The 17,401-nt window shown below is 37.4% G+C and overlaps 1 protein-coding gene and 1 non-coding gene across 4 annotated transcripts in view; one reads left to right on the top strand and one right to left on the bottom strand.

Moving 5' to 3' along the window:
* Positions 1–1,075: 1,075 nt before the first annotated feature.
* The window catches only part of LOC103215741 (uncharacterized), a 45,031-nt gene continuing 28,705 nt past the window's right edge, over positions 1,076–17,401 (bottom strand). For 2 of the 3 annotated variants that reach the window (XM_007962406.3, XM_073018913.1), the window contains one exon: positions 1,076–5,015. In XM_007962406.3, the coding sequence (XP_007960597.3) occupies positions 2,929–5,015 (2,087 nt within the window). In that variant the 3' untranslated portion in view covers positions 1,076–2,928. The remainder of the gene's footprint in view (positions 5,016–17,401) is intronic. The other variant, XM_073018912.1, reaches the window with a different exon arrangement.
* Positions 15,305–15,410, top strand: LOC119620598 (U6 spliceosomal RNA). The gene has a single exon (XR_005237088.1). It is a non-coding gene; the product is annotated as a U6 spliceosomal RNA (small nuclear RNA).

Genomic DNA, 17,401 nt, shown 5'->3' on the forward strand with positions numbered 1-17,401 from the left:
TGCATGCACAACCCAGGGGTGTTCAATAACAAACGACAGTCTGTAGGGATGTTCTATGCAGCCAGTGATGATAATCAGAGAGCTCCAGCCAGACCTTTGGAAAGTGGCGCTAAAGTGCTGATCAGTTCGTGTGCTGTGTGGTCAATACCTTTACAGGTGGGAGCCTCAGAGACCACCTGTCAAACAGGCTGAGCCCAAGTCAAGTCATGCAGGCATATAGCCAATGGGCGAGCACTCTTGTCCTGCACACAGTGCATATTAGGATGGGAAGAGATGCGACACTCACCTCCCCCAAGAAAAGTGCATTACAGCACAGGCCAAGTGCAAACCTGCCAGCAACTAGTGGTTCTGTCCAAGAAGCCTTTGCCATAATATGGAAACTATCAGTTAGCCAACAGCAGTTAAAATTGGACTAGACGACTCTGGCTTTGGATGGGCCATCCTGTTTATGCCAATGGTTGTAACTGCTTCCTTTTCACCCTGATGGTGAAGGAGGGACCCCTACCCTGATGCTGTAGAAAGGTTGAATACTGAACACCTGACACTGGACAGATAAGATCTAAGTCAGTTTGTCAGTCACACCAACTCTCAGAAAGGTGAGAAGGACACCACATGCTGGACAGAGCCACACAGGGTTCTACTTGGGAGCAGAGTGGAAAAGGAGGGGTTGTGGTGAGCAGCTGTATTATCCAGAGAGTACAGTGACCACTGTTTGCTGTGGGAGGAAGTGAGGAGTTTGGTGAGTAACTCCAAGAGCTGGCAAGGAAGAAAATCTTACTACTTAGGAATAAGCAGGAACTCTGCCTGGCCCTCCTGACAAGGAGGACTACCTGCTAAGTTACTTCACCTGTGGAAGCACAGTGGTGATGGAAACGAGGTTAGGTCATTTGAGGCCCTTTTGGCTTCAGATATCAAGAGAACCAAGAATACTAGTCCTTAATTTCAGGTCACCATTACCATAATTTAAAATATATCAAGGACATATAAAAGCAATTCAAACATTCACTAATGGTGATTTACAGGTTCAGTCAGAAACATACGACTAACAAGTACAGAAACAAGATGTTTCTCGGAGTTGGTTATTTACTTATTTATTTACTTAATACACTTCATTTTTTAGAGTAGCTTTAGGGTTACAGAAAAATTGAGCAAAAAGTACAGCGAATTCTCATATAACCCTTCACCCCTCCCATCCTCCACAGGCTCCCCAATTATTAACATCTTGCATCATTATGGTTCATTTGTTACAATTAATGAGCCAATAGTGATACATTATTATTAACTAAAGTCCAGAGTTGACATTAGGGTTTACTCTGCATTTTCCGTTCACTGTTTTCCATTCTCTGCGTTTCAACAAATTGCATTACCCTACAGAGTACTTTCACTGCCCTAAAAATCACCTCTCTACCTGCCATCCCTCCCTTCCCCACAACTCTCAGCAACCACTGGTCCTTTCACTGGCTCGATAGTTTTGCCTCTCCCGGAATATCATATAATTGCAATAAAAAAATAGAAAGCCTTTACAGATTGGTTTTCACTTAATAAGCATTTAGGGTTCCTCCAGGTCTTTTAGTGACTTGATGTCTAATTCCTTATCATCTACCTGAGGACTGTATCCTGCAACCCCGCTATAACTGCTTATTAATGTACTCACTTCATGGCATGGGATGAGTCACTGGTAGGAAGAGAAAGGGAGTAACATGGAGGCAGGCCTAGATCTTCACATGCACAGGACAGATTTTTTTTCTACATAAGTTGTTATTTTGATTTTTCCTTTTAAATGGATAAACATTAGCTCTGTGGGTCTCCTTTTAAATTGTTTTAGGACATGACAAACATCTGGGATGGGCCTGATGATATAACCACTACTAAACTAGGATACCTACTTCCTATTCACAATTACATTAAATTCCATTATGCATATAAAACACACGATTTATATCATATACCACTTATACATTTGTAAGTACTATGAACTTCAGGGATAACTCGCAGATGTGCTTAATGCTATTGCCCATTAATTGCCCATTAATAAATTGATATTAATCGATTTATCTATACTTTAAAAAAAGCTTCATAATCAAGTGGATGCCAGGGATAGGGTTGCAGAAAGGGTGTGATTATTAATACAAAGGAACTACTTGAGGCTATAGCCTGATTCCTTTGTAATCCTAATACTATACAGATCTCAGATTCCTTTTCAGTTCTGTAAACTAATTGTGCTGATGGTTACTCAAATGTAAAAGTGGTAAAAGTTTGATATAAACACACACACAGAGTGCACGCAAACCATAGTAAAATCTGAGTAAGTCTGTATCTACTAGCAAGGTAACATCGATTTCTTGGACTTGACCATATATTATAATTATATATTATCCTTAGAGGAAGCTTGGTGAAGTGTACATGGGAATTCTCTGTACTCATTACAACTTCTTGTGAGGTTATTTTAATTATTACTTTTTTTTTAAGTTCTTAAAGCTTTATATTCCACAATATACATCTATAAATTATTGTTAGGTACCCTAAAAACTATTATTGTATCAAACTCAAAACAGAATTTGTCATATTTTATTTCTATGCAAAATTTTCACTTTAAATTTTTTAAATTGACAATTTTCTCCTCAGTGTAAATTCTAACATAATCTTATTTGTATTTCTGCCAAAAACTTTCACAAATTCAAAAAAATCTGTAAGGTTTTATGCCCGTATTAACCATCTGATATTAAATAGAATATCACTTCCTAAGAAAAGCTGTCCTATAATTGTTGTAGTCTTGGGTTTATCCCCTACTGTTACTTTGGAGTAACATAAGGCGAGTTTGTGGATAGTTACTGAACATTCAGGATGTCAGCAGGGCTTTCTCCACAGTGTGAATCATCTGAGACATTATGGAGGCTGATTTGTGGCTAGAAATGTCCAATATCCATTTCATTCATAAGGTTTTTCTCCTATGTGTCTTCTCTGATGTACAATGAGATTTGACTTTTGAGAGAAAGTCTTCCTGCATGTGTTACATTCATAGGGCTTTTCCCCTGTATGTGATCTCTGATGTTTAGCAAGTTCTGATTTACGGTAAAAGATTTTTCCACATTCATTACATTGACAAGATTTCTCTCCTGTGTGAGCCCTGTGATGTACTGTGAGTGATGATTTGTGACTGAAGGATTTCCCACATTCATTGCATTCATAGGGTTTCTCCCCTGTGTGCTTTCTCTCATGAAAAGTAAGTCCTGACTTCACACAGAAAGATTTGCCACATTCGTTACATTTATAGGGCTTTTCTTGTGTATGGGTTCTCTGATGTACAATGAGAGCTGACTTATGGCAGAAAGCTTTTCCACACTCATTACATTTATAGGGTTTCTCCCCTATGTGAATTATCTGATGCTGAGTGAGTTGTGACTTCTGGTAGAAGGTTTTTCCACATTCATTACATTTATAGGGTTTCTCCCCTGTATGTGTTCTATTATGTTTAGTTAGGTATGATTTATTGTAAAAGATTTTTCCACATTCATGACATTCGTAGGGTTTCTCCCCTGTGTGTGTTCTATAATGTTGAGAGAGGGTTGACTTATGGCTAAAGAATTTCCCACATTCAGGACATGCAAAGGGTTTCTCACCTGTGTGCGTTCTCTGATGTACTGTTAGGTCTGACTTCAAGCAGAAGGTTTTCCCACATTCATAACATTCATAAGGTTTCCACCCTGTATGAATTATCTGATGCCTGGTGAGTAATGACTTGTGGTAGAAAGTTTTCCCACATGCATTACATTCATAAGATTTATCTCCTATGTGAGTTCTCTGATGCTGTGTAAGATTTGACTTTTCAAAAAAGGATTTCCCACACTCAAGACATTCAAAAGGTTTCTCACCTGTGTGAGTTCTCTGGTGTACTTTAAGGTGCGAAGTCACACGGAAGAATTTTCCACATTTATAACATTCATAGGGTTTCAGCCCTGTGTGTGTTCTCTGATGTTTAGTGAGGTCAGATTTCTGGCAAAAAGTTTTCCCACACGCATTACACTGATAGGGTTTCTCCCCTGTATGTGTTCTCTGGTGTAATGTAAGAGCTGACTTATGGCTAAAGGCTTTCCCACATTCATTGCATTCAAAAGGTTTCTCCCCTGTGTGTGATCTCTGATGTTTAGTGAGGTTTGACTTATCCCAGAAAGCTTTTCCACATTCATTACATTGAAAGGGTTTCTCTCCTGTGTGCACCCTCTGATGTCGAGTGAGATGTGACTTCTCCCAGAAAACTTTCCCACATTCATTACATTCAATGTGTTTCTCTCCTTTATCACCTTTCTGAAGCTGTGACCGACACAATTTCCTCCTGAAATTATTCCCACTTTGTCCACAATCATTGTGTTCCATAGGTACCCCATGATGTTTAGAAAGGGTGGACTTAACACATAAGAACCTCTCACAATCACTAAATTCATAGTGATTGTCCTTTGACGAAGGTATCTGATGGAACAAGACGGATGAACTATCACAGAAAGTTCTCCCAAATTCATTATATTCACAGTTATTCTCTTCTGTATTCTCTCTCTTCTGTGTACTAAATACTGCCTTTTCAAGGAGGGTTTCCTGACATATACTGTATTCAAAATTGTGCTCTAAAGTTTGAAACTTCTTATGCTGCAAAGCATCCTCATGATGACTCAGAGTGTTCCTATTTTTTAAAACTTCATTTTTCTCTCGAGTATGAGTTTCACCATGCTTAATATTGAGTAACAATTTCCCACAGGCATTAAATTCATCAGACTTTTTTCCTAAATAGTTTATCTTACTGATAACCAACTGTGAAACAGTGTTGAAATTCATTTCACATGAGTCATACTGACAGAACATTTTTCTGGAAGGAAAAGAGCTTACGTCCATGTTAAATGGTATTCCTATTACATCACCTTGTTCCTTAGTCAGCATTTCATTATTGATGAATACAACTTCCCACAAATGTTTAGATTGGTTTTCTTGGCTCCTCTCTTTCAGGTGATCAGCTGTCCAGACTTCTAGAAACAAGCAAAATTAATCTTATATAAATTCTAAAACATTTCTCAGGGAATGAAATCTCTATACAAATGCCCCATGTTGTACCTAACTCTGGTTTTTTGGCCAATTTCCAAAGATGAACATAATTGCAAGTGCATATTTTTTGTATTTCATGGGTTTGGGGTGAAAAAACAAAAACAAAACCCAGAACAAAAGGCCTAGACTAGTGACAAAACAGAGAGGAATTTAACTATTTGAATGCACACATTTGGTTTCTAATGTAATAAGAATAATAGCAACTGCTTACATCTGCATTTCCCTGTGCATCCCCCCAAGAATTATAAAAGTCAGCATAAGTGGAGCAAATAATATTATCTATAACATTCCGTGACTTTAGCATAACTAGGAGATGGAGAATGTTACTAATTTCAAATACTACTAAGCAATAGATATTCAAATACAGTAAAAAGTGACGGCCTATGCCTACAAAGAGAGTCAGCCAGAGACTGTGGTGATCACATGGAATAGAGGAGACAGACAGCCCAGAGAGGATGAAACACAAAACTACAGGAAAGTTTCACTATGAGTGGGAAAATACTCAGAAGATGTCTGAGTTTACGCAGATTAAAGCTCGGGCTACTGGGAAATCCAAGAGAAGAGACTTGGATTGTATGCAAACTAAAGAGGCAAAGGGTAATCAAACTCAGGAATGAAGTTGTAAAGAGGACACAGTAATCACAGAAAATAAGACTGTAATTCAAGTCTTATTAAAGACATTCTTTATTAAGGAATCTGTTATGGACTAAACTGTGCCCCCCCAAAATGTGTATGTTAAAACCTCAACCTCTAGTGTGACTGTATTTGAAGATGGGGACTTTAAGGAGATTAACTAAGGTTAAATGAGGGCATAAGGGTAAGAAAGTAATACAGTGGCATTGGTGTCCTTATAAGAAGAGGAGGAGACTGGAAAGCACATGCATGAGCTCTCTTTCTCCCCTCACCCACCACCCCCAACCACTGGTCATATGCACAGAGAAAAGGCTGTGTGAGGACACCAAAAGAAAATGCCATCTAGGCAAGGAGTGAGATCTCACCAGAAACCAACCCTGCTGGCACCTTGACTTCAGACCTCCAGCCTCCACAATTGTGAGAAAATTTATTTAAGCTACCCAGTCTGTTGAATTTTGTTACAGCAGCCTGAGTAAACTAATACAGCGCCAAAGTGGAAACTACACTTGACTGAAACTTGAATGAACAGCACTGTAAAGGAGAATGAAACAAGAAAAAAAAGCAGCAGCAATAATTTTAAAAGAGTACGAAAAAAGAAAATGGGATCAGAAAGAAAGTTCTGGATAAAGATGGTCTACAATTAAATAAATAAAATTATAATATAGTATATATGTTATTGCAGTCCTTAAAGAAGAAAAAAGAAAACAACAGAATAAATCCAATATTAAAAAGTATAATCTAAGAAAACTGTCCAAAAATAAAAGACCTGATCCACATATGCAAAGGAACCATCACGAACCTGGGAAAACTGTTCAGCAACAGTTTTCTCCAAAACATATCTTAATAAAACTACTGGATGTTAAAATTGAAGAAAATGAAGTCTGGACAAAAAGACAAAGTCTCAGCAAACTTTTACTTTGAGTCTTGAAATCAGGTAATCTTATCCATACAACTCAGCTTTTATTTTTGAAAGTGTTAGTTATTCTAGTTCCTGTGTATTTTCACATAAAGTTTAGAATTACATACTCAATTACTACAAGAAATCCTGCTAATTACTACATGGAATTGTATTATTTTAAATCTGTAAGTCATGTAAACAACAAAACATGTCAGCAATATTGAGCTTTCTAACATAAGCAGGGAGTTCCACTTGTTTAGGTCTTCAATTTTTCTCTGCGGTGGATTGTTTCCAGTGTGGTCTTTCATATCTTTTGCCAGACATAACTATAAAAAAATATATTTTTGATACTATTGCAAATAGAACTTTCAAAAATTTCAATTTCCAATTGATCATTGCTAATATATAGAAGTAAAATTCATTTTTACATATTTTTCTCCTGCCACCTAGCTACACTTCATAATTCTAGTCATTCTTTTTCCCATATCTTGGGAGACTCCATTAGATTTCCTACATAGATAACCGTATCTTTTGTGAATAAAGGCATTTCTACTTCTTTTTCACTCTAGTCTCCTTTCTTTTTCTTCCCTGGTTATACTAGGTAGTATATATTACACTATCAAGTATGAGTGGACATCCTTGTCATGTTCCTGATATTGGAAAGAAATCATTCCATTTTTCACAATTATATAAAATGTCAATTGTACACTGTCTATAGATGACTTTTATCAGATTAAAGAAAGTTATCTTCTATTCTTCATTTAAGAGTTTTAATTAGAAATAGATAATACATTTTGTCAAATGCTTTCTCTGCATATACTGAAATGGTCATATGGGTTTGACTTTTTTTCTATTTTTTTTCTTTTCAATACAGGGCAGAGATGACTACATAATTGATGGGGCCAGTGCAAAATAAAAATGTGAGGTCAGTTACTAAAAATGTATAAAAAGAAGTATAGTAAAAGGTAAAATAAATTATGTTTTTCTTTTAATATATTTTATTACTTGTAAAATGTAATAGGTATAATAGTAATATATATAACATAAATTTGCAAATAACAAAAAAGTTTTGTTATAATAACTTTAAATGATACAATAATTACTAATAGTTTGTTAATATGATATCTTGATGGTAACATTTTCTGGCACTCTTTTGGCAAATTCATTTATTAAGTCATCAAAATTTATATTTTTAGCAACTTCATTTTCAATATATAATCGAAATTCATGGCAAATGCAAGATAAGTAATTTTTGCTAGTTTTTAATTTTGAGAAGGTTGATTTTTCAGCTGATGCAATCATTAGGAACCTGTTGGTTCTTTATACGTTGTGACAATATGGGCTAAATTTCTGATTTCTGATACATTATTGCAAAATAAAAGTTAAAAAAATACAAGTTTTGGTATATATAGACAAAGACTGGAGTAGCAGTTCTCTGAAATTAATTCTTCCTCAATATTAGTGTTGTACAAAGCTGAATTCTATTTTACATGTAAATTTATACAATGGCATTTTAATGTTTCCTCTGACATTTCCTACATCTTTTACAAGAAACCAAAAATGGCTTCATGATTTGCATATAATTGGAAACAGCTGTTTATGCAGTTTATTGCTGTATTTTCAAATGCAAAAAAAAAATTTTTAAATTGACTTGTTAATACTTGATTCATCCAAAATTTTATATGAAAATCATGTTCTCTCCCATCAAATGAAATTCCTGTTTCTAAGCCTGTGGATATTTGCTTTGCAATGTTGCAGCAGTTCTTAAGACCAGAGAATCTACACTCCAAAGAATTCTAGTAACTGCCTAGTGTCCCTTAACACAATGTCCACAAGTATGCTTTTATATTCCAATACTTTACTGACAATGACGACTGCCTGAAAGTTGGAGGTTGCTGTCCCAGTACTCAGCCCAGAAAATTAGTATTTCCTAAGAATGTCAGACGGACAGGCTTAGGGGAGACATAGCAAGCCAGTCTCACACTGTGAGTCCTTTCCAGGGTGCAACTGTTCATGAGTTTACTGCTGCTGCAACCAATGCAGACAAAGATCATAGCCTTGGCCACCCACACACAATTCCAGGACACTCCCAAGTCATACTGGGAGTGACCAACAGCTTAGTAGGGCACTGCCTCTCAAGTATCCTGTCTACTTGCACACACAGTCCAGTGTCCATCAGACTTCATACACAAATCACAAGTTCAAAGATCAAACTGTGAAGAACTTAAAGATGGCAACAACAGGGCATTAAGCCAAGTACGGGATCCCTTCTTACAAGAGTGCAGCAACATGTGACTGCACAGGTCACCTAGCCATGAAGTTGGCCTAGACACAGGGAATTACACTGACTGCTTTCCAAATGTTGAAAAAGCCTGCCAGGAATTAACCAAACTTGGTCATGAGGTATTAATAACCTTGTTACACACCACTGGTTTCCAATCCCTAGAGTTTTCAAATTTACGTTCATGAAGGACACTGGTCTATAGCTTTCTTTCCTTGCAATGTCTTTGTCTGGTTTTATTATTAGGACAATGCTGGACTCAAATAATGATTTAGGAAGTATTCCCTCTTCTTGAATTTTCTGGAAAAGTTTGTGTAGAAGTGGTACTATTAATCGTTTGCTGGAATTCACTACTAAAGCATCTGGGGACCTGGGTTTTTCTTTGTGGAAAGGTTATCTATTTGTTTTGGAGTAAGCGGCAGCAGCTGTTTATCTGAAAGAAACTTCATCAAAATCGTCAAATTGATAACTTACAGGTATAGTATTTCCTCACTTCCTTCATAGTATCTATAGAATCTTCAGTGATTCATCATTCTTATTTTTGATACTGATAATCTGTTCCACCTAGAAGTTTATCCATTTTATCAATCTTCTCAATGAAACTGCTTTTGGTTTCACTGATTTTCTCAACTGTTTTTTTGTTTTTACAGATTATATTGTTCTCCGTTTTGCTTTTTGTTATTTCCTTTCTTCTACTATTATATGGATTTGTCTTCTACATTCTCGAAGTGGAAATAGCTAAGACCATTGATTTAGACCTTTCTTCTTATCCAAGTTAAACTTCATACATGTGTATAGTAGATATATATACATATGCATAAATACATGCACATATGAAATTCCCTATATGTGAAATCTACACATTAATATATATTACACATAATACATTATATCCCATATATGAGAAACTTCATATATGCATTTACATATGGTAGCTATATATGTACATAATACAAACACAATGCTTATTTGTGTTGCATAAGAAAGATCTCAAATCAATGACTTCAGATGCTTCCACCTTAAAAAGCTAGAAAAAAGCAAATTAAACCCAAAAGCAAGTAGAAAAAAGAAGGATCAAAATGGAAAACAATGACATCAATGAGTATTATATGTATTTTATATTTCCTATATCTAAATTTCCTATATGTAAATTTCCCATAAATTCTGTTATAACTCAAAGTTCAAAACACTTCCTAATTCCCCCTTCAAACTCTTCTTTGAAGCATCCATTATGTAGAAGCATATTCAGTTTCCAACTATTAGGGATTTTATAGATACTTCTGTCATTGATTTTTAATTTAACTAAACTTAAACCCCTTATCGTGGGAGAAAATATATGACTTCAATCCTTTTACATTTATTAAGATTTGCTTTATAATCAAGAATATGATTTACCTTTGTTAATATATTCATTCCATCTGTCCTTGAAAAGAATGTATATTCCACTGTTTTATGTGGGGAGGAGGGTGCAGAAGAATATTTTATAAATGTCAATTAAGTTATTTATGGTTAAGTCTATTATACCTTTGCTCCTTTTCCATTTCCTGTTTTATCAATTATTAAAAGGATGCTAAAACCTCTGATTATAACTGTGGATCTATTTATCCTTCCAGGTCTATCAGATTTTGCCTCAAATATTTTGTAAATCTGTTACTAACCTAAAGTTGAGGATTGTTAAATCCTCTCGATGAACTGATCTCTATCAATATGAAAAAAATCTTCATCACCGGTATTCCTGGTTCTGAAAGCTACTTCATCGGGCTGTCAGATTTTCCCATTCTTTTTATCTATTTGTCTTTGAATCTAACATGTTTCCTTCATAGGCAGCATGATTGGATCTTATTTTTATTTATCTTATCCAGAAATCTCTGCCTTTAAATGGGGTGTCTTAGACCATTTATATTTTCTGTGATCATCAATGTTTATAAAAGCTTTAATCAGTGTACTTTTCAGTAATAGTACATACATGGATCTTCCAATAGTATATACCTTACTTCTTTTTCATAGCCTTTTTAGGCCATGATTGTCATATATTTTAAACATATGTTATAAACCCCACAATACATTTGATGTTATTTTTGTAAAAAGTCAGTATCCTTTTTACAGATTTACATGAAGAAAAATATCTTGTATACATATCCAAGTAGTCAACATTTCCTGTCCTTCAGCCCCCCAGGTAGATCCAGATTTCCATCAGACATCAGAACACCTCTTGTGGTGCAGGTCTGCTAGAGAGGAAATCTTTCAGCTTTGTTTATCTGGAACGTCCTTATTTCTTCACTGTTTCTTATAGCTATTTTTTACAGAGTATACAACTCTACATTGAATTTTTTTGCTTTTAAAACTAAAAATAATGTTCTACTATTTTCTCTGTTGCCTCATTTAAGGAGAAATCTGCTATCACCCTTACCTTTGTTCCTCCATAAAACATGTCCTTTATCTCCGGCTGCTTTGAGGATTTCATTTTAACACTGATTTAGAGCATTCTGGTTATGATTCATGAGGCTTGGTGTAGTTTTCTTCATGCCTCTTGTGCTCAGAGTTTGATGATCAGTAGGTTCCCGTAACATTTGGAAATTTTTTCATCATTCTCAGAATAATGTTTTCTGTTCTTTTCCCACTTTCCTTTTACAGACTCCAACTCCATGTGTGTTAGAGACTACTTGAAGTTCCTCTAAAGCTCACAGGGGCTTGCTTTTTTTCTTTTTTTGAGACACAGTCTCACTCTGTCCCCAGGCTGGAGGGCAGTGGTGCCATCTCGGCTCACTGTAACCTCTGCCTCCCATGTTCAAGTGATTCTCCCGCCTCAGCCTCCCAAGTAGCTGGGACTACAGGTGCCTGCCACTATGCCCGGCTAATTTTGTATTTTTAGTAGAGACAGGGTTTCACCATGTTGGCCAAGATAGTCTCGATCTCTTGACCTCGTGATCCACCTGCCTTGGCCTCCCAAAGTGCTGGGATTACAGGCGTGAGTCACCGCACCCGGCCCAAGGTCTTGCTTATTTTTCAAATATGCTTTTTCTCTGTTTTATTTGTTCTATTACTATGTGTTTAAATTCAAATAAAATTACTATTTTATTTGTCCTATTACTATGTGTTTAAATTCACTCATTTTTTCTTCTGCAATGTTTAAACTGCCATCAGTTCTTGCCCTATGTGTTCTTTTTTCGGGGCGGGGGAGGAGACAGGGTCTCACTCTGTCACCCAGGGGCAGTGCAGAGGCGCAATCTCGGCTCACTGAAATATCCACCTCCCAGGCTCAAGTGATTCTCCCACCTCAGCCTCCCAAGTAACTAGGACCACAGGCATGCACCAACACACCCAGCTAATTTTTTTCTTGTTGCATTTTTGCTACAGACGAGGTTTCACCATGTTGCCCAGCCTGGTCTCAAACTCCTGAGCTCAGGAGATCCACCTGCCTTGGCCTCCCAAAGTGCAGGGATTACAGATGTGAGACACCAATGGCTGGCCATGGATTTTTCACCTCAAGCATTATAGTTTTCATTTCTAGAAATCTGATTTCTATCTTTTCTAGTATACTGAATTTTGGTGTGGGTTTTTTTTTTTTTTTAATCTTTCGTGTCTCTACTTAAGTTTTAGAACATATAGAACCCAATTTTAATACTGTTTTCAAAGAACTTGTCAGTTAATTCTACTATCTATGGCAATTCTGAGTCCATTTCAATTTCCTGGTTAGTCTCTTTGAGAAAGCTCATGTTTTCCCATATGTCTGTAAGTCTGGTAATATTTCAATGGATGGGAGACTGAGAGTTTTACTTGGTTGGATGCTGGGTACTTTTGACTTCCTATAAGTATTTTTGTGCTTTGTTCTAGGATACACTAAGTCACTTGGAAACAATGTGATACTTTCAGGTCTTGCTTTTATTACTTGTTAGCCAAATCTGGAGGAATGCTCAGTTTGGGGCACATTACTCCTCATCACGGAGAAAAGACCTTTCTAAACACTACCCAGTACTCTGAATTACGAATTTTTCCACTCTGGCTGGCAGGATCAGTCCTTTTCCAGGCCCTATGTGAGTACTGTGTACTGTTTCCTCTGATTCTTTTCAAAACTTATTTCACTCATTTCCTCATATACATGAGCTGATTAATACTTTGCTGAACATTCATGGAGGCCCCTTTACAGATAGATCTCCAGACCTCTCTGTGTATGCATCTATCTTCTGCAAGCCACCAGCACTCCTCAACCCCCACAGCTTCAAGTTCTAGGAAAGAACTGCCAAAAGGCCTTAAGCCAGCTTCCTCTACCACCCCAATGAAAATATCCAGCCCAGTCATGGCAGTCTGAGAAGAGTGGAGTACAATGCCCACCTCGCTCATTGAGAACAGATTCCAAAACAAACCAAGAAGACCAGAGACTACTGCCCCAACCCAGATCTTTGATCATAAAGCACAGTATCACCCACCCAAAGAAAAGCAAAACACTGCTGTAGCCTCCAGATCCAGAATAATGGAGCAGGACTCTCACCTAGGGCCAGCTGTAAGGACAGAGAGTTCCAAAATTCTCCTCCAGAAAACTCACTTTGTTCAGAACAGAGTGTGGGTGAGTGCAAGCCTGAGGTCACCCTCAAAAAGAATGGAAATTCAATGATAACCAGTTAAGAAGAGGGTGGCAGTTCTATGACAGCAACAAGCTAAACCACAGACCAAATGAAAGTTTACCGGAGAGAGCAAGGGAAAGAGATGGCTAAGAAGAGACATCCAGGGCAATTAGATGTGTTCTTATCTACCAGAAACGCTCATACAAATACATACACAGGTTTTCTACAGTAATGATTTTTAAATTTATATTTTCTAGGAGGTGACTTTCAGAATGGCAACATAAAAAGCAAACTCAAAGCCTCAAAGGCAACCCTCCAGAAGGAACCCAAATTTAACAAGAGCAATCTAAGAGCAACATATGGTCCAGGACAGTGTTGAAAACAACAGAGCAGTATGTCAGCAATCAGTAGAGGCTATCAGCAAAGTGTAACACCAACAGAGGCAGACAGGCTAACACAGCAATCACAGAAAGAGACATTCAAAGACAGCACTGTTAACACCACTGCCATCTTAAAGACAGTGTGCATTTCTAAGGAGGAGCCCTCTGACAAGCAATATCAGTGAGAACCCAATGGGAGTGAAAAAGCTTCTCTCAAATAGTACAGTCAAGTCACCTAAATAAGAAACAACAACAAGCCTAGAGAGAACAGAGGAACCAGTATCTAGAGAAAGCACAAAGTAGTCTCTAAAATGTCTACTCTTCAATTAAAAAATTACAAGACACACAAAGAAACAGGAGACTATCACCTATATACAGGAAAAACGGCAAGCTACAGCAACTGCCCTTGGGAAGATCCAGATATCAGACTTAGCTGACCTCAAAGCAGGTATTATATATATGTTCAGACTGGGCACGGTGGCTCACACCCATAATCCCAGTACTTTGGGAGGTCGAGGCAGATGGATCACCTGAGGTCAGGAGTTCAAGACCAACTTGGCCAGCATGGTAAAGCCCCCGTCTCTACTAAAAACACAAAAATTAGCTGAGCATGGTGGCAGGCACTTGTAATCCCAGCTACTCTGGAGGTTGAGGCAAGAGAACGTCTTGAACTTGGGAAGCGGAGGTTGCAGTGAACTGAGATCATGCCTCTGAACTCCAGCCTGGGTGACAGAGCGAGACTGTATCAAAATAAAAAATAAAAATAAGTATGTTCATAAGGAAACACTACTTAGGAAAGGGAGGTATGATGACACCTCATCAAACAGAAAAATATCAATAAGAAGACAGAAAAGAATACAATGAAAATTCTGGATTCGAAAATTATAACTGCAATGGAAAACTCACTTGAATGACTCAATAAAGGATTGGGCTTGGCAGGGTGGCTCATGCCCGAAATCCCAGCACTTTGGGAGGCCGAGGGAGGCGAATCACCTAAGGTCAGGAGTTCAAGACCAGCAGGACCAACATGGTGAAACCTCGTCTCTACTAAAAATACAAAAAAATTAGCTGAGCGTGGTAGTGCACGCCTCTGTAATCCCAGTTACTCTGGAGGCTGAGGCAAGAGAATCACTTGAACCCAGGAGGCAGAGGTTGCAGTGAGCCGAGATAATGCCATTGCACTCCAGCCTGGGCAACAAGAGCGAAACTCCATCTCAAAAAAAAAAAGAAAGAAAGAAAAGAAAGGTTGTAGCTGGCAAAATAATGAGTAAACCTGAAGATGGATCAATAGAGATTAAGTAATCTAAAGAACAGAGAGAAATAAGAGTGATGAAAAATGAAGAAACCCTCAAAAAAATGAGGAACACCATTAACTACACCAATATATTCATAATAGAAGTACCAGAACAAGTGGAGAAATATCAAGCAGCAGAAAAAATATTCAAACAAATGAATGGCTATGCTCACTTTGCAACACATATACTAAAACTGGGACAATACCAAGAAGATCAGCACAGTAGCTACACAAGAATGACACGCAAGTTCGTGAAGCGTTCCATTAAAAAAAAAAAAAGAGGCCAAAAACTTGCAAATCTGTTGATGAAGAGAAAATCCTGAAAGCATCAAGAGAAATACAATTCCTCACATGCAAAGGAATGTCCTAAGATTAACATATGGCTTCTCATCAGAGACAGTAGAGGCGAGGAGGAGGCAGGGTGACATATTCAGTGTACTGAAAAAAAAAATTTTTTAATCACCTGTCACCTAAAATAGCAGAACTATTTGCAAAACAGAGGGTGAAAATTAAAAATCCTCAAATTAAAAAATAAATAGAAACCAAAAAAACTTGAGAATCCATTGCCAGTAGACTAACCATAAAAGAAAGAAAAGAAGTTCTTTAGGGTGTAAACAAGAGATTCCAAACGCTAGTTCAAATCCACAATTATTGTGGGAAAAGGCAGTGATACGAAAGAGTAAAAAAGGCACATTTTCTCTCCTTTCTTTTCCTACCCAATTTAATATGCAAATATGTATAAGTCAATGTTTATAACTGTATTGTTGAACCTATAACATATAGACACACAATATATTTAACAAATAAGGCAGGTCAGGCACGGTGGCTCACGCCAGTAATACTAACACTTTGGGAGGCTGAAGCAGGAGAATCACTTAAGCCTAGGAGTTCAAGATCAGCTTAGGCAACATACTGAGACCCCATCTCTAAAAAAAAATTTGTTTAAGCAGCTGGGCATAGTGGTGCACACCTATAGTCTCAGCTACTCAGGAGGCTGAGGTGGGAGTAGTGTTTGAGTCCAGGAGGCTGAGGCTGCAATGAGCTGCAATCCTACCACCGCACTCCAGCCTCAATGACTCAGAGAGACCCTGTTTCAAAAAAATAAATACACTGATAAACAAGTAAACAAATAATAAAGCAAAAAAAAAAAAGAATAAAGCAAAAAAATAGAGCGGCTGGGTGTGGTGGCTCACGCCTGTAATCCCAGTACTTTGGGAGGCCAAGGCAGGCAGATCACCTGTGGTCAGCAGTTTGAGACCAGCCTGGCTAACACAGCAAAACCCCATCTCTACTAAAAACACAAAAATTATCTGGGTGTGGTGGTGCATGCCTGTAATCCCAGCTACTCGGGAGACTGAGACAGGAGAATTGCTTGAACCTAGGAGGCTGGAGGTCACACTGAGCCCAGATCGTGCCACTGTACTCTAGCCTGGACAACAAAGTGAGACTCCATCTCAGGGGGCATAAAAAAGACAGAGGAACAAATCTGTGCTGGAGTAAGGAAATTACACTAGATGGTAACTCTGAATCCACACAAACAAATAAATTGAAGCAGAAATGATGAATAAGAAGGTTAGTATAACAAATTCTATGAATAGATACTTCCTATCTTTCAGCTTCTTTAAAAGGCATCAACACATGAACACAGGGAAGAGAACAACACACACTAGGGCCTGTTGAGGGGTTGGGGGCGAGGGGAGGAAACTTAGGATGGGTCAACCACCATGGCACACATATACCTATATAATAAACCTCCACGTTCTGCACATGTATCACAGAACTTAAAAAAAAAAAAAAAAAGACATCAAATGACATATAGTAACAATTACAGATTGAGTACCCCTTATCTGAAATGCTTGTCATCAAAAGTGTTTCTGACTTTAGATTTTTTCCAAATTTTGGAAAGTTTACATTATACTTACTGGTTGAGCTTCCCAAATCCAGAAATCTAAAATCTGAATTACTCCAACAAGCATTTTCTTTGAGCATTTTGAGCATGTTGGCACTCAGTTTCAGATCTTGGAGCATTTGAGATTTTCGGATTTGGGATGCTCAGCCTGTATAACAATGTATTGTTGGGTTTTAAATATGTATGTAATACATATAAAAATAACAAATGGAGAAGAGGAAATAGAGCTATATACAAGTAATGTTTCTGCATTTTACTAGAGTTAAGGAGTAGAAATCTGAAGTAGATTTTGGTAAGGTAAGACTTATTAGGTAAGTTCTAGAGCAACCACTAGGTAAATAAATTTTCAAAGG

This window comes from Chlorocebus sabaeus, chromosome 9, assembly GCF_047675955.1.
Source record: "Chlorocebus sabaeus isolate Y175 chromosome 9, mChlSab1.0.hap1, whole genome shotgun sequence".
In the NCBI taxonomy this organism is placed as follows: domain Eukaryota; kingdom Metazoa; phylum Chordata; class Mammalia; order Primates; family Cercopithecidae; genus Chlorocebus; species Chlorocebus sabaeus.